Source organism: Sturnira hondurensis, unplaced genomic scaffold, assembly GCF_014824575.4.
Source record: "Sturnira hondurensis isolate 20B ecotype Veracruz unplaced genomic scaffold, ASM1482457v3 Scaffold0014430, whole genome shotgun sequence".
Taxonomy (NCBI): Eukaryota; Metazoa; Chordata; class Mammalia; order Chiroptera; family Phyllostomidae; genus Sturnira; species Sturnira hondurensis.
Genome location: NW_028087061.1, coordinates 2,492,710 through 2,515,521, shown reverse-complemented (window position 1 = coordinate 2,515,521; position 22,812 = coordinate 2,492,710). Strand labels below are relative to the sequence as shown.

Here is a 22,812-nt window from a genome sequence, read left to right as displayed (position 1 = left end):
TACTAGGAGAGTTTGGATGTAATACGTCGGCTTTAGCGCAGGGCTAATATTTGCTTTTGGGACAAATTTTATTAGAATTCCGAAGAGCTGGCCATATGTTCTTGAGCAGATGGGGATGCAACAGCTTTCTGGCCGGAACTCTTCTCGCTCTTTTTTAAATGCAATCATTTCTTGGCAATTGCAGGTTCCGCAGAACAGGTGCTCTGCTGCTGGTGGTGACTAGTGGCAGTTCAAAGATCTTTTGGCTCCTTTCCCGACACCCTGTTTGTCACTGTCACTTTCCACCAGGCATTTGCCCCGCCGACCACGGTGAGGCGCACGCGGCATGTGTTGTCAGCTTATCCTCTCCTTCCCCGGTCAGCCTTCGCGCCTTTAAAAAGAACAGACAGTGAATTTGTGCTTCTGGTCTCCAGCTGTTGCTCTCTTCTCGCGAGAACTGCGTCTCCCGTCCTCCTCTCTCATCAGCCCCCTCCTTTGGGCAGGTTCCATATTGGGTAAAATCTCAGTTCGCGGAGAGTCCCGAGAGCTCTTCTCGCGAGAGTACAGCGGGAGGCTCCTGTTCGCTGCTTCTGGAACGGCGACTACTGGAACGGCAGCAGCTGGAGCGGTAACCCGTGGCGCAGCCCGGAGTCGGCCTGATCTGGGAGAGGGTGCAGGGAGATCGTGGAGGGCGCAGCCTTGAGCTCCGGAGTGTGTCCTTCCCATTAGCATAGCTTGTCCCCATCGCTGAGGCGCGTTTAGCCGCTGCGGCTGGTAGGGGCCGCGCGCGCGGGAGTCGGCAGGGTCGCGGCTGCGGCACCTGTGCAGGCAGCCGGTGCGGGATCCCCGCCTTGCAGCGTGGGGAACGAGGGCCAGGGAGCGGGTGCGGGTGCAGGCGCCGCCCCGGAGGGCCACCTCCTCCCCGCGCGGCCGCCGCTGGAAGATGTCTCAGGAAAGGCCCACGTTCTACCGGCAGGAGCTGAACAAGACAATCTGGGAGGTGCCCGAGCGTTACCAGAACCTGTCCCCCGTGGGTTCCGGCGCCTATGGCTCAGTGTGGTGAGTGTCACTGGGTCTGGGGCCGTGGTGGCTAGCTGGCCTTTATGTCCCAGAGGCAGGCCTGCCCCCACGACTCAGCGTTGCACCAAGCGGCAGGAATTTTCCTTGGGGGAGGGCATGACTGCCCTTGGACCCTTGTCCAGCGCCTCCTGTGCCCCTTGCACCTCTCACCCTGCACACCTAGGTAGGTGGTCGTCCGTGTGCAGGACGCAGGTCCACGGTGGGCAGTGGATGGTGGTGCTGGCGCTCGACCCTGGTTTGCACCCTGCGCGTTCCCTTCTTGGAAGTTGCTGCTCCGGGGGCAGGCACCCGGGGAGGATCTTTCGCGAGGGGGGGAGCCGGGGAGGGTCTCCCTAATAGCGTTGAGCAGAAGGACCCTCTATGGAGGTGCACCCACTCTGGGCGCCGGAGGTTGCCCTCTGAGCAGACAAGCCCGGGGAGCTGCGGGGAGAATCAGAAGGGCAAAGCCCGACCCCGGAGGCTGCCGTCTTCTGAGCAAAACTGACAACGCAGGGCGTCCTTTCCGGTTTTTTTGCAAGCCTCTGTCGAAATCCCATTTTGAGAAGGGTTCTTTTTGAATTCTCAGTACCATTAGGAGCAACCCATAGAGCTTAAAATACAGACTTTATCTCGGTGAGCACTGTGCCAGCTTGAGTGCCGCGTTTCCGATTCGGTTGAAGGCTTATTTCCTTTCCGCGGACTGGGGGTGGGTGATAGTGCCTTCGAGAGCCGTGCAGCTTGAGAAACTGGCGGCCTCACTGATTAGTCACATTCCAGTGCTCATTTAAGCATTGTTTGACAAACAATTTTCTCATTTGGAGCAAGTGAGATCGGTTGGACGCCCTCGAGATCAAAAAGTTCTGAACAATGCTGGGAGATATTGTAAATATTTTTTTATTACGATAATTCTTGTGAATAGAAGTTTTTAAAGCCCCCTGAGAGAGTTTGCAGGGGACTTACCTACATCTATAGCCTGAGGTACACGATGGTTTTCGTAAGGATGTGGAATATTTCAGTTTTAATTCACACTGTGAGTGTGTTTTAAATTACATTAATACCATAACATTTCCGGACCCAAAACATTCACTAACTTCACTAACTTCCCTTACAAAGTTTTATACACTCTATTTTAGATTTACAGTAATTTGAGAGCCCCTGATCTGAAAGATTCATGTAATTCATGCCCATGCAGCATTTGAAAAGGGGTCTGTAAAATTATTTGTTTTGAATCCCAGCCTTTCGAATGTATTAATCTTTAAATATAATTTCTGCATATTAATCTTTAAATATAATTCCTGCATTTCTTAAAGTCACATCATGAATTTCCTGTTTGGTAGAATCTTCTCGGTAATCGAGATTGTGCAATTGTGTCCAGCCAAGAGATCATATTGCATTATCTAGTTCACGCTGCTTGAACCGTGTTTCTGACAGCACCGTGCCTGACATCTTTTCCACATTTTTATATGCAGACAGCATATGTTTTAAGGGAATTTGCAACATTTTACTATATATGTGTGTTATTGATTTGCTAATTTCCAAAGATAAATTTGGATATTGCTCCTTTAATAGCTCATTAGTTTACTGTGTTTTTCATCCTTGAATTGACACATTAATTTTTGTAGTATCAGGTTTTTGTTACCAGTGATGTTTAAACTTTAATGGAATGAATGATACAGCAGAATAGTTCAACCATGGTGAGTTTAGTGAACTTGAAAAGAACTGCTTGCAAGATTTCCCTGCTGTTGGTGTGAATGGCTCTGTTCTGCATCTGGAGATCCAGATTTACAGTGCCATTAAAAGAATTCCGTGTTTCTTTAGTGTTAGTGTACTTTTCTGGCTTAGAAGCCAGAGATATCTGACACTTGGGAGTAATTAAGTTAAGCAGATTTTTTAAAACAGGTAATACTTTCACCTTGTATAAAATTCAAAAGGTATAAAAGTATGTTCAGTAAAACGTCTTTTCTTCTGTTCTGCAAAGATGCTACTCCTTTCCTCAGAGACAGCCATCCTTAAGTTTCCTGTGTGTCTTTCCAGAGAGGCAGAGTGTGTTCTTTTGGTATTATTTCTGTGAAGGAGACTTACAGTGTGACCTGTAGCCCACTGGTGGAGGAAAATACAACCAATACACGTCACAATTTGACTGTAAACAACTATAACCTGTTTTGGATTAAAAATATCAGAATTTAGATTTACAAGTAAGTGAGATATCATTCAGAGTAGTTATTTGAAGTTGTCCTTTCCATTAGCAACTTTTCACAGGTGGCAGAAAATACTTCCTTTTGTAACTTTTTTTAGAATTCATTTTGGTGCCTGTAATTTTTTTTCACCATCTTCATTCATCCTTTGAGTGCAGATTTGATTTTAGGAAATGACCAAATGCAATTGAATTCACATAATTTAGAGAATTTGTACTAAAATATTGTGAAAAAGATTTAGCAATCAGGTTGGTGATACTGTTTTATACCTAAGAGGAATCTCAACTAAAAAGGAATAACACAGAATTTCTTGTGTGACTTGTAGAACTAGGCCTGAAGTCTTTTCCCAAAAGTGTTGTTGAAAGTATTTTAAGCAATGTAACATGTAACATTAGGAAACTGAAATGTGTCAGTTTCCTAATTTTGATCTGATATACTTTGATGTGTAATTTAAAATTTTATTTTTTATAGTAAGGCAATTTTTATTATTTTAACTTATACTAAATATATAATAAAAAAGCACATAGAGCCAGTATGATAAGCCATCCATGAATTAAATAAAGATCAAGGAATCATACTAGACATTTGAGAATTACAGGGTTTTATAAATATGCCTTTCCTTTTTAAAGAGGAAAGGGAACTAAACTAAGTCTTGCAGTTTTAAGGAACTTTGTGCATTGTTTGAGGGGAAATGAAGTAAAATTGTTTAAGAATACATTGTTGCAAAGCATTGATTTTGTGGTTTTGGGACAGGAATCTTTGTGGTTATTTTAAGGAAATACAAACAGGAACTTAAATGCCTTTTCTCTGGGGTATGGTTTTCCAGACCCTTGCTGTTGATTAGAGGAGGTGGGAGGCACTGGTAATGTAAAATAGCTGAGAGTTGAGAATTGTTTTTAAATCATATTCAATTATTTATTCAGTGGCATTTATTAAGCACCAACTGTAGACCTGAGAGCAGACAAGACAGAGCGAGGTAATACCTTCCCCTCAGAGAGCTTACAGCCTGATGTGAATAGTAATCACATTTTATGGATTGCTTATTGTTTCTGGCATTGTGCCGTGCAGTTTATGATGTTTATCATCAGTATATAACGTATATAACAAGACTTGTAGTAAGAGGTTGACAGGTTTTACTAAGAAATCAAATCCAGCTCCCCAAATGCTTGTGGAACAAGATGGTATATTAATGAATATAATAAAAATAAATGAAGCTAATTTTTTTAAGATTTTATTTATTTATCTTTAGAGGGGAAGGGAAGGAGAGACGGAGAGAAATATCAGTGTATGGTTGCTTCTTGTGAGTCCCCTGCTGGGAACTGGCCTGCAACCCAGGCATGTGCCCTGACTGGGAATCGAACCTCGATTGTGTGGTTTGCAGGCCGGCGCTCAATCCACTGAGCTATGCCAGCCAGGGCTTGAAGCTAATTTTTTTAGTATTAATGCCATTCACCATTTTAAATCTTTTATTTTAAAAAAATTTTTAGGATGAGCCAGGGCACAAGTAGATAGAAATATGTCATTATTGAGTATGCAAAGGTGATTTCCTGGACTGATCAGTGAGAAGGGTTTGCCCTTTACTTTTCTTGTGGTGATAATAGGCCCAGGCTGATCTTTCTTCCCATTTGCTTTTCTTTGTAACAAAGGTGATGTCATTGGCTACGTGTTATCAGTGCTAACCAGTAAATTTAAATATTCATGTTGCTACATAAAGACTTTTAAGAAGGAGTTCAATCAAGCTGGCTATAAAGTCATTTTCTTTATCAAACCCCATTTTCTCACTGATACTTTCCCACTGGTTCCTGTTCTAAAATAAGGATATTCTGGGCCTCTAGCTTCTCAATTTTGCCAGTTTTAATTTCTCTCTTTTTTTAAATTCTCACCTGAGGATATGTTAATTGATATAAGAAAGGAAAAGGAGTGGGGAGGAGAGAGAAACATCGATCAGTTGGGTATGCGCCTGACCAGGGAATCTGCAGCCTAGGTTGGACCCTGACTTGGATTGAACCCGCAACCTTTTAGTGTATGGGGTGTCGCTCCAACTAACTGTGCCATCTGGCCAGGGCTGCCAGTTTAATTTTTTGATGCTAAGGAGTGCTCTGCTTTTGATTTCACTCTGACTTGTCCTCAGAAGGGATCTGTACGTTGACTTTGCTTTTCATGGGCAGCTGCGCAGATGGTGCTTGAGCCACCCCCCCCACCCCCACCCCCACCCCCCGCCTTAGGATTCAAAGGTGGAAGAATTCACTGAGTTTAATCACTCCCACTTTAGATTTAACTGGGATTTTAATGGGATTTTATACTTCATAAAGTATTTCCATCCAAAGTATTATCATTCAATTTTCCCTGGCTTTATGAAGGCTGGCATCGTTAGCTGAGTTATGTAGCTGAGGAGCTGGACTTTTTCATTGAAGGAATGGCATACTTGTCAGTGCTCCTTGGACTGATTCTGGGGTTTCCAGACTTTAAAAAGCTCCTTTCCTGTACCTGCTGCTGAGGTTGTGCTCTTTGCCTCCCTGCTCCTTCCTTTTGTGAATCAGGGTTGCTGGGTCACTTGTGATGGAGCTGTGATTATGGGCAACCAGTCCCACCAGTGCCAGTGCACGGCTGGTCTGCGGGGTGATGCCCTGACTCATTCAAGTCACGCCTCTTCCTCAGAATTGATGAACTGAAAAATGAATTCGTTGTGCAGATTAAATTTTTCCCTACAAAATTATTAGACAATGTGCACATAGTTAATTCCTGAATTTATGAATCTTGTTGGTTTGAAATTCTTCAATGTACATTTTGTAAATTTGGGACTTCTGTGTATGGTTGTGTTATGTAAGTATAGGTTATAAATAGAAATAATTGCCTCTCCAGACCTGTGAAAATACATTGGATTTTTGCTTTTTACTGTGAAATTTGGTACTGATTTGTTCCTATCCAAGAGTTACAAGTACTGTAGTGCTTAGCAAAAAAAAAAACCCCAAAACCTCATTGTAAACTGGGTTCTCTGACTTGAACTGTAGAGATTTCATCTCAGGTTTGCCATGTACTTGGAAGTCATGCACATGTTTCTTCGGGACAACAAAAAGATCTCTTTAAACTTTAAATTTTTTTTTTATAAATGAAGCTTTCACTATTAGAAGTAGTTTTTCTTTGTATAGTGCTTCCATAAATTAAGTACGTGTGTGTTAAAGATTTATAAAATTAACTGACTTTTCAGCCTTTTATTCTTTTAAAATTTTATGTTAGGGAAGAAGAAAATGATGGCCTGTGAATTCTGCACGTTTAAAAAATGGGTCCTGGGTTCTGACATGCTTGGTTTCCAGGTGGAATGTGGGGGAGAAAGAGGTACAGAAAGACCCCGAGTTTTGGCTTAGGACAATGAGTAGATTTTAGTGCCACTGTCTGAACTTAGAAGTATTACAGGGTATAGGGTTAGGAGGCAAAGGAATAGAAGATGTGTTCATGCTAATTAATCTCTTTGAGGATAGGACTCTGTATATATTGATACTTTGAGCACCTACTGGGAAAAACAGACAAAAATTTCTGCCTATAAGAAACTATATTCTAAGGGGGGGGTGGAAATAGAAATAGAAAATAAGTAAAATTGATAGCATGTCAAGTGATAAGTGCTATGGGGGAAAGGAAGCAAGGAAAGGAGAGGAAGTACTGGGGATGGCTCTGTTGTACTTTTATGTGGGGTAGGCAGAGTAGGCCTTGGATGAAATGACAGTTGAGCACAAACCTGAGGGAGGTGAGGTAGAACACCTGTTGGATGTGGGCGTGGAGGAAAGAAGGTTTCAGGCTGAGGGATCAGTCGGCTGGTGCAGAGGCCCTGAGGCAAAGACCCTTTGTTCTCTAGGAATAGCTAGTAGACCCGTTGGCTAGAGCCCAGTGAACCAGGGGCCGAATAGTCATGGTAGGAGGAGGTAGAGGGGCTGCACACGTGCAGGGGTCGTGTAGGGTCTTTTTTGCCTCTGTAAGAACAGTGTCTTTGACTCTTGGATGAGGAGGGGAGCCATGGAGGGTTATGCCCAGAGAAGAGACATGATCTAACTTATATTTTAACAGATCATTCTGCTCTGGGGGTTTTATTTCTGTTTTTATCAATTACAGATGCTAATTGTATTGTGTTAGCCAAAAAGTTTGTTTGTTTTTTTCTGTAAGATGGCTCTAGTAGATCTTACTTGTTTCCAACTTCCTTGAAAACAATTCTGTTAGATTGTTTTATGACACCTGTCATATCAGCGTGCATTTAAAAAAAACTTTAAAAAACCCTTAAAATTGGTGAATTTTTGTGTAACCATTTTAATATTGAAGATAGAAGAAAATATGCAACATTTCCAATATATTACATTTTGTTACTTCAAGAAAGGTAAAACCAACTGATGCAAAAAAATATTTGTGCGGTGTATGGAGAAGGTGCTGTGACTGATCAAATGTGTCAAAAGTGGTTTGTGAAGTTTTGTGCTGGAGATTTTTCACTGGACAGAGCTCCACAGTTGACTAGACCAGTTGAAGTTCATAGTGACCAAATTGAGACATTATTGAGAACAATCAACGTTATACCATGTGGGAGATAGCAGACATACTCAAAACATCCAAATCAATAAAGTTATTGGTGAAAATGAAAAATGGGTCTTTTTTTAGCAGTCGTTTTATTTATTTATTTCAAGGATTTCATTTACTTATTTTTAGAGGGGAAGCGGGGGAGGGGGGAGAAGGAGAGGGAGAGAAACATCAATGTGTGGATGCCTCTTACATGCCTCCCTACTTGGCACCTGGCCTGTAACCCAGGCATGTACCCTGACTGGGGATTGAACTGGTGACCCTTTGGTTCACAGGCTGGCCCTTAATTCATTGAGTCACACCAGCCAGGGTAAAAAAATGTGTCTTTTATTTTATGGAAAAAATTAAATGGTCTTTTTGGCCAACCCAATAGTGTAGGGTGGAATGGGAGAGTCAGGTGAATTGGTGCACAGCCCTGCCAATGCTCACAAGTCTCATTCCAGAAAGCTCAGAGTCCCAAAGCCAGTGCTTTTGGTGGGCCCTGGAAATTGAGGGTACTCAAGCTCTTTAAAAAGTATGGGCTCACCTCACCTTTTCAGGTTTGTGTTGCCAAAAGGAAGGGAGCGAAGAGATTATCTCTAGACTTTTGACAAAAGATTAGCCTTCTGGCAGATTAAATGTTTTCTAACATCATTGGGCTTCTAGGTTTTTTCTTACTATCAGGTCATATTTTAAAAGTCATTTTTACCTTCCCTCTACCTTTAAGGTCTCATTTATTTGGCCCTGTATCTACTTTACCTTCCTCCACCATTCCTTCATTATAGTAATTTTAGCAGAGGTGGGATTGTTGTTACCTGCTACTAATGTTTCGGCTATGAGGCCCCAGAACTTCTTTGTTAACTTGAAAAAATTTTATTTTATTTTTTAAAGATTTTATTTATTTTTTTTTAGAGAGAGGGGAAGGGTGGGAGAAAGAGAGGAAGAGGAACATTGTTGTGTAGCTTGTGGCTGCCTTTTGCATGCCCCCAACCAGGGCCCCAGCCCACAACCCAGGCATGTGCCCTGACTGGGAATCGAACCAGCGACCATTCGGTTCTCAGGCCGGCACTCAATCCACTGAGCTACACCAGCCAGGGCTGAAGAAATTCTATGAATCGAAAAATTCTACAAATATATGATCCTGTAAAAATCTGTAGGATTTATTGTCTTCTCTGCCTTCACAGGTACAAGTTTCTCCTTTCATGAAAGCTGTCCCACCTTTTACTGCTCTGGTTGCAGAAAATAAGTGTTCCTAAACACAGATTCCCATGGCAACATAACAGAAAGGTTGTAGGACAAATGTTTATTTTGTTTAGATCTGCTGTCTGAGTAACTTTAGGCCTTGAACATGTTAGCTCCTGTTACTTTGAATGATGTTGTTACAGATTTCCTTATTTTCCTGAAAACCTCCTCCCTTAGGCTGCGGAGGTGTGGTCACCGAGCCTGTGACATGAAGGAAGGTATGTGGCATGTGCGTCTCTCACTGTCAGCCTGCCTGCCCACAAGTACGCTTCGGTTGCTCGTCCAGTCCTACATCCAGAGTGTAGGCATCATGGAGCACGTGACCATAACAAAAAAAAAACACATACCAGTAGTCCCCTTTGTTTTCTAAAATTAATTAATTCAGTATTTCCAGTGTCAGGCTCTGTACTAGGTGATGTGTTTATTAAGATTTAAAAAACCACAAAAGCAGGAAGGGTTTCTGTTCTTGAAAGTATCATTCTACGAGCGAAATACTTATGTTTCCTCAGATTGCCGTGGAAGTCCTCTTTTGGAAAGAGCCTTTTTTCCTGCAATTTTTAAAAAACTTAAATTGCCATCTCAAATCTACCTTTATATTCCTAGGGCTTCCCTTGCAATCTTCTTTTAGAGTCTTCTGTTGTCTCTCTTGAACCTGGTGACATACTGGTCATTTTTTACATCTACAGCAACTTTATGCGGGGATACGTGTTGGAACTCAGTGTCAGAGAAGCCTTTCCATCTGATGATTCAGATCTAGAAAGTGATGACGTCAGCGTGGCCTACAAGAGGTCAGAACTACTTCTTTTGATCTGCCGAGGGCTCAGAAGGCTCTGTTTTAGGGGAAGGAAGGGACTCGGAGGGTAAAGGTCCTCTTAATCCTTAACCCAGCCCTATACTTCCACTTAAGGTAGTGTCTGCTGTGAGAGTTTCTCACAAAGTAATCTGCCCTACTCATGTCCTTCGACTGCCTTGTGGCACTCAGGTTGAGGTGTCTGGTTTATGTAGATGGATATTGAACTCTTTTTTACATTTCCTCATCCCTGTAGTAGATATAACTTTATTCCCAGAAATAATCACTTTATTCTTTTTTAAAAGATTTTATTTATTTTTAGAGAGGGAGAAAGAGAGGGAGAGGAACGTCTGTGTGGTTGCCTCTCACATGCCCCCCCCCCACCAGGGGTTTGTACAAACTTGTACAAACTTGTACAAAACTTGTACAAAACTTGCCTGCAACACAGGCATGTGCCCTGACTGGGAATCGAACCCACAGCCCCTTGGTTCACAAGCCGGTGCTCAATCCACTGAGCCACACCAGCCAGGGCTAATCACTTTATTCTTACTATCCCCAATAGCTATTTCTTTATTTCCTTTTCTGTCAAATCCTGCATCTAGGGCTTTAGCTAGCTTGAACCTTTTTGTACTTAGATTTTTGAATAATAGTTTCTATTTATGTTTTTTTCTCCAGACTGCCAAATGCTGGTGAAAATCTTAGTTATCTTCCTAACTTGGTATAATAAAATATGACTTCCTGATACTATTAGTATTGAATTTAAGTGAAATATTGATGTTGGTATCTTATATTGATGTATTTCTAATAATGTCCTCATCCCAAATTATAAATTTAGCTTGCTTCATTTTCTGATTCCTAGTTTGAGATCCTAAGTGCCTTTATGCTTTGAAATGAATAATCTCAGTAAATGATACTGACGGTAAAGGGAGCAAAAGGGGAAAAGTAGCTAACTAAGAGAACAAAGTATAATGGGCATCTCTCGAGCTGCGTGTACATTCCCTAGGGTACGTATTCTTACCTAGGGTTACTCAATCTATTGACATTTTGGGTGGGATACATTTTTTTGTTGTGGAGGCTGTCTTGTGCACTGCGAGATGTTTAACAGTGTCCCTCTACCCTGCCCACTAGATGCCAGTGGCAGCCCTCAGTTGGGACAGCCTAAAATATCTAGACATTAACCCATGCCCCCTGAGGGTACGTGGTTGAGAACTACTTGTGTATTCTGTATATTTGAATTGATTGTCCATGAATAAAAATGAGATCAGGTAATTTGAACCTTCTACCTGCACAAAATATAGAAACAATGTACTTTCTGTGCATATTCCTTACGAATCCATTCCTGAAACAGTCTCCACAGTGGCCTTGTTCATATACTGTGTGTCCAGGTTTGTACTTCCAAACTTAATCTCAAGAATATCTCACCCTTTGGATTTTTAGTCTGTTGAAATGTAGCATTTCATGATTTCCCTCGATTATTTTTCTACGCATTATTGAGGACAAAACACTCAAGAGACATGGCACTAACTATCCTAGGAATAGATTCACGTTGTAAAATTGTGTGGTTCAGCCTTAGGTATGTAGAGCTGGTATTTGAAGGAAGCTTATCATTGGTGAATGATAGTTGTCATGAAAATTACAATCAGGAAATGAGCAAATTATCTGAAGATGTCTATTACTCTAGATATTTAAGTCACCCTAATTTTGAAAGTTTGGAATATGTGTGTGTATACAAGGTCTGTCTGGAAAAAAGTCCAACCATTATTTATATGACAAGAACAATTTGTGCGACATGGATATCACCTGGCAGCCAAGGAGAGTAGACTGGAACGTGCATGTGTGAACAGTGACTTCACTGTACTAGTGAAGTTGGGGTAGTAGATGCCATTGAGTGAGCATGTGTACTGTGTGGCCGTCACATTCAAAATGACTGAGTGAGTATAATAACAAATCTGCATCAAATTTTGCATTAAGCTTGAACATTCTACTGCAAAAGCTGTCTGGATGATTCAGAAGGCTGCAGCTGTGGGCAACTGGTGATGGGCAGCTTCATCACGACAGTGCCCCCCCCCCATGCATCACGTCTCGTGCAGAGGATTTTGGCAAAACATCAAATCACCCAGGTGACTAAGACCCACTACAGCCCAGATTTGGTGCCCTGTGACTTCTGGCTTTTTCCAAAACTAAAATCACCTTTGAAAGGGAACAGATTTCAGACCATCGATGAGATTCAGGGAAATACGACGGGACAGCTGATGGTGATTGGGAGAATGTGGGAGGTCCCAAGGTGCCTGCTCTGAAGGGAACTGAGGCATCACTATGTACAATGTTTCTTGAATCTTGTATCTTCTTCAATAAATGTCTCTTTAATATTACATGGCTGGATACCTTCTGGACAGACCTCATATATATTTATGTTTGTATTTTAGACTTACAGTAGGAAAGGAAATCTTTTGATGTATATCAGACAATGTTAAATGTTCGCCAGTGTATAAAAGAAATAAAAAAATATTAATGTACTATATATATAAAATATTGATATATGTGGAGAGATGGGGCATTATGAGCTATAGTATTAATAGTAGATGGTTTCATGGAGGGAGAAGAATTTGAAGATTCTTTTGAAGGATGGGCAGTGTTTGGAGAGGAGGAGAGGGAACATTTTTAGGTTACCAGGAGAAACCGCAACTAAGAGACTTAGATTTGAGGTGAACTGGCCTAATGGAGGAATATCTCAGTTGGATGAACCCAGTTCTTAATGCTGGTTGCTCTTCAGGGTCACTTGTGGAGCTTTTAAACACACAGGTGCTTGGGTCCTACCCACCAAAATCAAGAGTAGGTCTGGGCCCTGACCAGTGTGGTTCCGTTGGTTGGGTGTTGTCCTGCAAAGTGAAATGTTGCAAACTCAATCCCTGGTCAGGGCACATGCCTGGATTGTGGTTTGGGCCGCCGTCAGGGCATAGACGGGAGACGGCCGATTGTCTCTCTCACACATTGATCTGTCTCTCCCTGTCTTTCTCACTCCCTCCCCTCTCTCTAAAAATAAATAAATAAAATCTTTAAAAGACTTAGGTCTGGAGTAGGGCTAAGGCAAACTGCACTTTTGTAGGCAGTAGAGAGCTGGGTTTGAAGTAGCGAGGAAGTGTCCCTACACTGGTCTGCCTGAGGGATGGAGTGGATTGCAGGAAGCACATGTGTTGCTTTGTGAAAAGTCTTCAGTAATTTTTTATGTGTCTCTGTTCATTCTGGCTCCCCACCTAGATTTCTCAGTTCCTTGAGGTCAGGAACTGTCTGCTTAGGTGTGTACTTATTAATCTTGCAGGATTTTCCAGGCACTGGGCTAGATGCTAAGGATAAACTGTAGCTTCTGCTCGCCCTCAGTCTGTCTAAATTGGGAAACAGATATAGACAGGAATAGTTTTTCGCAGTTCAGTGTCATTGCATTAAGTATTGGCGACATTATATTGCTGATTTTAATAGTTCTTATCTAATAATTGCTGATAAGTATGCCTATTAACTTACAGAAACTGTATTTGAGTTTCTGTGATCCTTAGCATGACAACAGGTGATCAAGGATATAGGCTCTCAGTTAGGTTTTGATAATCTGCCCATGCTACTGTAATTTCAGAGAAATACTCAACCTCAAATTTGAAATTAAGAGCTCTAAAAGATATTGGGACTTGACTATGTGATAAGCCCCATGCTTGTTCTTTTCATCTTGAAACATTTAAAATTACCCATTTTTTATAGTTCATAATACTTTCACATAATTATCTGGAGCCTCAAGTGTCAGTGGGAGATAAACAGGGCTGGTCACATCACCGTTCCATTGATTTGGGGATGGGTTCATAGAAGCTTGGGCCAAGGTCATCTGCTAGGAGGTGCCAGAACCTGAACCAGAACACAAGTCTTCTCACTACTAGTTCACTTTTCTCTTTACCAGACTGCATGTGTTTGTGCTTAATAGAATTTTTTGAGATCAGCTCATTAAAGTACTATAAACAGAGACATTCACTGGGATGCAAAAATAGCTTTGTTAAATAGAATTTCAGTTATTTTTCTAGAGCACTGATAAGATTTTGTCTCGTGTTCCCAAGAGTAAATGAGCTATCTTGGAAATTCCAGTATTTTTATTTAAAAAAACAAGTTTCTTTGGGTTGGTGAACACATAATATTGTATGCAGATGATGTGCTCTAGTATTGTATACCTGAAACTTACATAATTTTATTAACTAATGTCATTACAATAAGTTTAATTTAAAAAAGAAAAATACCAAATTGGTAAGTGTAATGCTTTAAAAATATGGCCATATTGCTTCTCGGCCTTTTGGCTAAGATCAAGTGTAAAAGTATGGCCATAAAATATTTTGAACACCTCCCTTAAAGAGATGGAGCTTAATTCTCCTCCCGTTGTGTGAAGACCGTACTTAGTAACTCAGCTCTCTAATGTGTGGAATGTGGCAGGAACGGGACTGCTCGCCAGAGGTTGGTCATAAGACGTTGTGGCCTTTGTCTTGTTCTTCCTCTGAGATCAGTTGCTCTAGGGCAGTTTCTCAACCTCAGTATTATTGGTGTTTGGGGCCAGATAATTCTTTGTTGTGAAGGATGTTTAGCAATATCTTTGGCAGCTACCCACTAGGTGTCAGTAAACCCCCTACCCCCACCCCAACACACACACCAGTTGTGACAGCTAAAAATGTTTGACATGTAAAAGGTCCCCTGGGGAGGGGGGTCCAGTTGCCCTCTGCCGAGAACCACTACTTTAGGGGAGGCCAGCTGCTGTGTTGAGAAGGCTCATGAGGCAGCCCTGTGGAGAGGCCCACGGTGTGGAGAGCTGAGACCTGTCTTCTCCACGTGCGAGAGCCACCTGAGAAGTGGATCCTCCAGTCTCAGTCAGGCCTTCAGGCAGCTGAAGCTTTGGCCAGCGTCTTGACTGCAACCTCAGGAGAGACCGTGAGCCAGAAATACCCAGCTAAGCTGCTCCCAAATTCCTGACTCACAAAAGCTGTGAGATGATAAATCTTGTGTAGGACGTGAAATTTGGCAGTAATTTTTATCCTGAAGTAGATAACTAATATTCTGAGCATTGCTGTAAAAAATATGTGCATGTCATAAGATGGGGAATCACAGACTGAGCAAACCCCCAAAGTTGTAAGTCACATTATTGCCTGTTACATACTGTGTAGCCATGTTTACAGCATGTATTTGGAAGATACTTTCCTGGATGTGAAGCTTATAAACACCATTACCCCCGTAAAGGCCTTTTCATTGTAGCAGCAGGGCGAAGTGGACTGATAGTGATACTAAATAGTTACAATGTAATATGTGGTTAGTTTATTTCATATTTCAGATTTTCTTGAAAGGAGTTAAAATTTATGATAACGGCAAAAACATTTGTTACTGAAATTTTCAAACACAAAAGTAAGGAAGGTGTATTGATGATGACAACATTCTAATGAGGATTTGGAAAATAATTGTTTTAAAAGAAACAAATAGGGCTTCCGGCCAAGATGGAGGCAAGGGTAGATACACTGTGCCTCCTCTCACAACCAAAATAAGGACAACAACTATTTAAAAACAAATAAAAAACTACAACCAGTACTGACAGAAAATTGAACTGTATGGAAGTCCAACAACCAACCCAGGAGTTAAAAGAGACACATTCATCCAAACTGGTAGGTGGGGCGGAGTCGGGCAGGTGGGCAGAGAGGGGTCCTGGCAAAAAAAGCGGTGGCTTGTAGACCCCAGGTGTGCAAGGTGACAGCGGGTGGACCCAGTGAGGCAGTGGATTGTGGAGGGGCGTGGTGTGCAAGGCAGTTGGCTGACCAGGTGGACCCACATTTGCGCACAGATAAACCAGGCAAAACTGGGGAGCGAGACAGACTGTACAACTCAGGGTCCCAACTCTGGGAAATAAGCCTCAAAACACCAGTTGAAAACACCTGTGGGGGTTGAGGCGCCGGGAGAGATTCCCAGCCTCACAGGAGAGTTCCTTGGAGAGACCCACAGGGTCCTAGAACTCGCACAAGCCCACCCACAGGGGAATCAGCACCAGAAGGGCCCAGTTTGCTTGGGGGAAGTGGCGGAAGTGACTGAAAGCCAACAGAGAGCAGAGCAAATGCCTGCTCCCTCTCGGACCCCTTCCCCACATACAGCATCACAGCCCAGCAGCTGGGTTACTCCCCCAGTGGGGTAGTGTTATAGAGAGAAAAAGTAGGTTTCTGGAGTAGAGGGATATATGTACCGAAAAATATTTCCAGTATGGTATCTACTGAAATGTGTATCAAGTATTATAGGTAAAGGGAAAGTACCAGTTAGTCTGAATTAGTTATTCAGAAGGCACATTTTGAAGGCTGTTACTAACTTGAATTTAAGTTGGGAAAAAGCCTGAAATTGTGTGATCAGTAGAAGAGTAAGTATTTCCATTGATGTGCTCTTCCTGTTAACCATATTGAGGGCTGCCTTTTCCTTATTAACATCATTTAGAGATTAGAAAAGCCACCTATAACCATTGAAAGAAATTATAAAATTGCTGTGATCTCCATAAATGACTCAGGGACTTGCCAGCTGATTGCTTGTTCTTCGTTCTTTGGGGAAAGTCCAGATTGTCTTTTGAGGAGAATCCTGGTGCCATCGTCACTGGTACTTTCATGTTTTGTGGACTTGGGCACTTGTCCGGCTTAGGCAGCACCTTACCTTTTAGGAGGGTGTCTCCCTCTACCTGCCAGCTCAGCTGACTGTCAAAGAATATTGATCTGCCTTTATCTTGTAACAGTAAATCTGCAAGCCAGGTGCCAGGCATGGAACAGGAGCACACAGTCATGTCCGTACCTATCAAAAGCTTGGTTGATGGGAATGGCCTTGGAGGGTTGTCTAAGGAATATGGAGTTTATCATCTGTCTTTCCAAACACACGCAAGATTTCCTCTCGGATTACGTCTGTCGCAGCAGCATGGCACGCTGTTTTATACTCCCCTCCCTCCGTTGCTGATAATGAACTGTGTTTTGGCTTCAAGAAAGTCTCCCCTGGTGGATGCTCTAAGACAAGAGCCACCTGCAACACGTATGGTATTTGCGTAACGATGTTGATAGGACATTTTTGCCACATTGTGTGTCTCCTTCATACACATGCACAGGAGGACTTTTCTCTGGCTTTATTGCAGGAGTAATTATGCCTCTCTTCAGTTCTCCTGACTACCTGGCTTGTTTTTATTATGTGGTTCCTCTGACACGTGTCTTAACTGCACAAGGCAGGCGGGTTTGTGGTGGCTTTAGTGGACTAGGAACCAAATTTGAGGCCCATCTCAACCCTATTTTTAGAAAGGTCCTCCTGATAAACACTTTGTGCTAACCTTGCCCACATTGAATTTTTACTTATTTTCCCTCGATCACTTATTATTGTGTTAAGTTGTAGGATATATTTCCTGGCTGCTTTAAATCCTTTGTGGAATAAAGCAGGGTGGTATGTGTAAATAAATTTAGAAGTTAAACAAAATTATATTAGGATTTATTAAGAATCTAGTAAGCCATTTTTTTTGCCAGTTGAGGGGGAGGCAAGTGTGAATATGTAACAAAACATTCAATTTCCTTAATGAATATTATTATGTCTTAGGCACCGTATCATGATCAGCAGTAGATGTATGACAGTGACATCCTAATATTATAATAACTACTTTTAATTATTTTTACATATGTTCCTTTATTTTTGTGAAATCACATCAATAATTTTATAAAATGTGAATTAACTGTAACTTTGGAAGATCTCATGTGAATTTACATCGGGGGGACAAACTTATTAAGCAATATATCCTATCCTGAATTTTAGTTTGGAGAATCTGATCATCGTAAAGATAATTTCACTTTATGATGCTGTTCATGAAAACAAGGTTTTATTTGTAGTTGTAGTTTTTAGAATGTGATTTAAGAGGAATCTTCCCAACTGGTAACACTAGTAAGTGAATCATTATAATGAGGGTAAAGCCAAAAGTTGGTCCTAGGGTTGTCCTCATCCTGGAAAGAGTCAGCATTGAAATTAGACAGACTTGGGTTTGAATCTCACTGCATATGAGTTAAATGACCTTGGGTGAGCTGTTCATGTTTCCGACCTCTAGTTTCTTATTTTGGAAAGTAAATATAACTATATCTTGTAAAGTTATTAGTGTAAGTGTTAAATATAGCCCAAATAACATTTGGCATAATCAGGTGTTCGATAAATTTGAATTTCTTCTCAAATGGTTTCTTCTCCATTAATTTATTTTATCAGGTGATTTTTTATTTATTGGGAATTTCTGCTTTGGGTAATTACAGTGTTCATTTTATTTTATAAAAGATTTTATTTATTTATTTTTACAGAGGGGAAGGAAAGGAGAAAGTATGGGAGAGAAACATCAATGTGTGGTTTGCCTCGTGCCCCTGGCCCACAACCCAGGCATGTTCCCTGACTGGGAATCGAACTGGCGACCCTTTGGTTCACAGGCCTGCATGCCAGTGAACCAAAGCACTGAGCCACACCAGCCAGGACCTACAATATTTGTTTTAGATAAGATTCGTGATTTCTCCCCTCTCCAAATACTGCTTTGATGAGTGATAGACCAGGAGGCTAGTTCAGAGCAATTGATTGCTTAGAGATGTGGGGGCAGGAATGGATTGTGTATTCCTTGCTTCAGCAGCTTTTGATATAGTAATTAGTAATAATAAGTAGAGAGCAGTTCTCTTTTGTAAGTAAAATATGTTTTAAAAAGTGGGAGAGTGTGTGCTTTGAAATGAAAATTATTCATCTGTTCTGTGGAAATCATGCAATTATGGAAGAAGCAGTGTGAAGGAAGATATCCATTGTATTAGTATTTATATTCTGTGTGTGTTTGTGAATGGAATGCTTATAATGCCCACCTTTAAGAATCAATGAGTAGATTTGTGGCACAGATATATGATGAAATTACTGTTAGTGATTGTTTAGTAAAATGGAAAATGCTTATGATTGAAGGATACAAATTTATATGAGGATGGACAGCAGAATGTGTACAGTTGTGAGTACATGAAACAGTTTATTCTTGTATTATTTATTTGTATTACAACTATAACCCTACTTTTGTCCAGCCCCTATTATGAGTATAGCCATGTGAGTATCATCTGAAGGGAATATTAAAGTTTGAGGGTCTTTTGTTTTAGGGTAGAAGAACAACAGAGATGACTTATGCTTCTAACTTTACTAATGCCCTTATTAAAAGATATAAGCTCATCTTTTTCTAAAAATCAGAAGATGGAAAAATATAAAAAGCAAAAATGTTAAAAGTCTGAGTATATCAGGCATTTTTTCTCTGCATACGTGTATACACACACATGAGCATACATCCCCCCCCACAGATAGATAGGATCATTCTTCTTGCTTTCTTTCCCATCAATAACATGACGTGTACATAGTAGCGCTGGAGGTTGTTAGTGGCTGTAATGAATGGCGCATGAGAATGTACCCTACTTTAAACTCTCCCCTGTTGGACGTCAAGGTAGTTTCTGGTTTTGTTCGTGTGGACAGGCTGCAAGGAAAATTTATGTATTTTTAACCTAATTTATACATAAAATTTTAAGCCCAATTCACATATATGTAATCCTCACCTGTGGACATGCTTATTGACTTTAGAGAGAGGGGAAAGGAGGGAGAAAGAGAGGGAGAGAAACATCAGTTACCTTTTGTATGCACCCGGACTGGGGACCAAACTCACAACCTAGGCGTGTGCCCTGACGGGGAATTGCTCCCGCAGCCTGTCGGTTTACTGGCTGACCCTCCAACCAACTGAGCCATACTAGCCAGGCCCCAAGTACAGATTTTTGAACCCATCTTTTTTTGAGAGTGGTCGGCTGTCTGTACAGAGTTGCACTGTATTACTGGGCATCTTTGCTTTCATGGATGTTTCATCATCCCAGTTAGATGGTGAGTTCTAAACATTAGGTGCTAAGTTTAATATTCCTTTTGTATCCACAAGGGGTTTCATGGAGGAGGTATTTCAGTAAATACTTAGGACATGAGGTTTTGTGTTTGTGAGGCGACACCTCGTTGGTTTCCTTCAAAGTATTCTGCTTTCACAGGGAGTGGTCGAACTTCAGAGATTGAAAACTTCTCCATAATGAAGTACCTAGAGTGAAATTTACTTCTTATGAAATTCTTTTCATTAGTACTCTCCTCTCGAGTTCAGTGTAAGATTACAGGAAAAACTTTTTCCTTTTGAAATGCAATTGTAGTAGGAAGCATTTTTCAAAAAGAAAAAAAAATCAGAGTCCATATAATTAGAATCTATTTTGAATGGACTGAACGCTGCTTAGCAAAGTTGAACTTGGTTTTCCATTTGGTATAGCGGCTAAGAGTTCATGCCTCAAACACACCGCTTGGGTTTGCACCTCAGCCCTCCCCTGTCCCCTGTCCCCTGCATCCCTGCACCTCGTGGTGCCTTGGTTCTCTCATGTGTGGAATGGGTATAACAATAATGCCTTCTCAGAAAGTTGTGAGAATTAAAGATGTTTATTCATGTAAAGATCTAAAAACAGTGACTGACAATAATAAGCAGTCAATAAACGTACATTTTTAACATTAATATGAGTTTCTTGTTAGATGCCATTGAATTTACATAAATTGAGGACCAAATGAAAAGTTAAAGTTTACCTTTTATACTTTAGATAACTATGACTATAAAATACTCTTATGCTTTCATTAAGCATTTATTGAGACTGTACCCAGTGGCGAGCATTATGCCAGGTTTTAGGTAATACAGTAGTGACAGTCCGCTCTCGGGACCCCAGGGGTGGGGGGAGGGCGGGCGTTGGCGATGTCTGGCGCTGGGCTTCACAGTGGGTGAGGCCCTTCGCTCCGTGTGAAGATTACATTTGATCCTAACAAACACCCTGCAGATTAGATATAAACATTATCTTCATTTTATATATGAGGCTGAGAGAATTTAATTAACTTTCTCAAGATTATATAACTACCAAACGACAGAGTGAATTAAAATCCAGATGGTCTAATGCTAAAAATCCAGCCCTTATTTAACCACTGTGCTGGATTGTAAATAAATATATAGTAATAAATTGTAATTGGGGTCTGTAAGGTACTGATTAATCCTAGCCTGCCCTTTGATTAATAGATACAGAAGTCAGATAGAGATCAGAATGTGTCTTTTATTACTGTAAAGCTGGTGTGGAGAATGCCTTCTGATGGCTGGGACATGCAGCACAGGTGGGTTTCTTATTTTTCCCCACTGAGTTGAATTTGCACACTAAGTCATGGGCAGCTCAGCTGGAAACCTGATGACATGTCTTGCTCTAGGAAGCCCGGCAGTCTCACCTGTGGAGGGGAGGAGAAGGTGCTCAGCTGGGCAGTCTCTGAAGGGGGTGGGGGGTGGTCGAAGGGAATGGGTCACACGGGAGCAATGGCCATCTTTAGCTTTCACCAGAGCCAGTGAGGAGTTTAGAGAAGAGTGTGAATTTACCTGGTATTTCCAAGAAGGGAGAAGTTACGGTTTCATGGGTTTATAGGAACTTGGGGAGTAGAAGAGAACGCCTCTCCCTTTATGTGGGACAAGGTAGGAAGCAGTGAAGGTGTTGTGACAGAGGGTAACTGTGTGACATCGCTTAGACACATCTCTGAAGGGATGAGTATGTGGCCCTGTGCTTCACGGAGAAGGATGCCGCTGGGGGGCGGAGCGGAGGTGCAGGGGTGTGGAGAGAAGAGCATTTCAGGAACCAGGAACCGCCTGCCTGCAGAGTGGAAGGAACTGACTGGCCGGCACGTCCAGCACACAGTGTCTGAGGGGAAGGAAGGGCCAGCACAGGAGCAGGATGGGACGGTCATCCGTGGTCACATCACCTGAGCCCTGTAGGCTGATAGGAAAATTCCATTTATTTTATATGCCAAGGAGTTCTTTGAAGGATTTGAAGCAGGGGAGTGGTGTCGTCTTAAGTTATACTTTTGAAAGATTGTATTGGATGCTTGTGGGAAGTGTATTAGGAGGGAGCAAAACAGGAGGCAGGGAGCAGTGTAAGGAGGCAGGCTGGCAGGGAGGATGACGTGGACTGGTATGGAAGCAGTGACATGAAGCTGAATTAGAGATGCACTTTGGAGATGGGGACCAAAAGACTTGCTGAGAGATTTGCGTGGGAGAGTGGGCAGGAGACAAGAGGAAAGAGAAATCAAGGATGGCATTTGAATGTCTGGCTTGAGCAACTGGATGGAAAGTGCATTTGGTGAGGTAAAGGAGACGGAGAGAAATACTTTTGGGTGTTTAGACCGTGGTTAAGTCTAAGGAGCTTGTGTATGTTTATATGGAGATGTCAGGTAGGCAGCTAGGCTCAGGAGATTTCAGTGAGAGACAGTAGATTGGGCAGTTTTCAGCATATAGATGGCATTTGATTCCACGTCATGGGTGGCGAAGAGATCATCTAGAAGGAGAGGGTGGGAGAGGGAAGAGAAGAGGGCCCAGTACCATGCCCTGGGGAGCTCCAGCACGCAGAGCTTCAGCGGAGGGACCACATGCAGTGGGATAAAAGGCGCTGGCGCAGAGGTCATAGGCAGCCAGCAAGGATGTACTGATGGGAGCGAGCTCCAGGATGGACAGTGTTGAGAGAAAGGGAACGCGGTAGCCATGTCCGTTGCTAATCCAGAAAAGTGGCCATTGGATTTGGTAACAGGTCGTGGAGGACACTGGAAGAGCAGTGTGGGCGGTGGAGGAAAGAGTGGGAGCTGAGGAAACGTGTAGGTTTGTGCTTCTCAAACTTCCAGGCTCTGAGAAACTCATTTCTGAGAGCACTCAGATGATACCAGTGCTGCTGGTCCAGGCAATAGTGGTTCTCAAATTCCAGTGTGTGTTAAAATTGTATGGAGGGCTTGATAAAATACAGATTACTGGACCCCTTTTAGATTTTCTGATTCAGTAGGTCTGGGGTGGCACCTGAGAATTTGCATTTCTTACAGGTTCCTGGGTGATACCAAATCTGCTGGTCTGGGAGATTCCACACCTGCTGGTCTCCA

The 22,812-nt window shown here is 42.1% G+C and overlaps 1 protein-coding gene across 3 annotated transcripts in view; it reads left to right on the top strand.

The window, feature by feature from the left end:
• The first annotated feature begins 479 nt into the window (after window positions 1–479).
• MAPK14 (mitogen-activated protein kinase 14) overlaps window positions 480–22,812 on the top strand; it is a 64,939-nt gene continuing 42,606 nt past the window's right edge. The window contains exon 1 of one of the 3 annotated variants that reach the window (XM_037063315.1): window positions 480–1,038. In XM_037063315.1, the coding sequence (XP_036919210.1) occupies window positions 923–1,038 (116 nt within the window). In that variant the 5' untranslated portion in view covers window positions 480–922. The remainder of the gene's footprint in view (window positions 1,039–22,812) is intronic. The other 2 variants (XM_037063314.1, XM_037063313.1) reach the window with 2 other exon arrangements.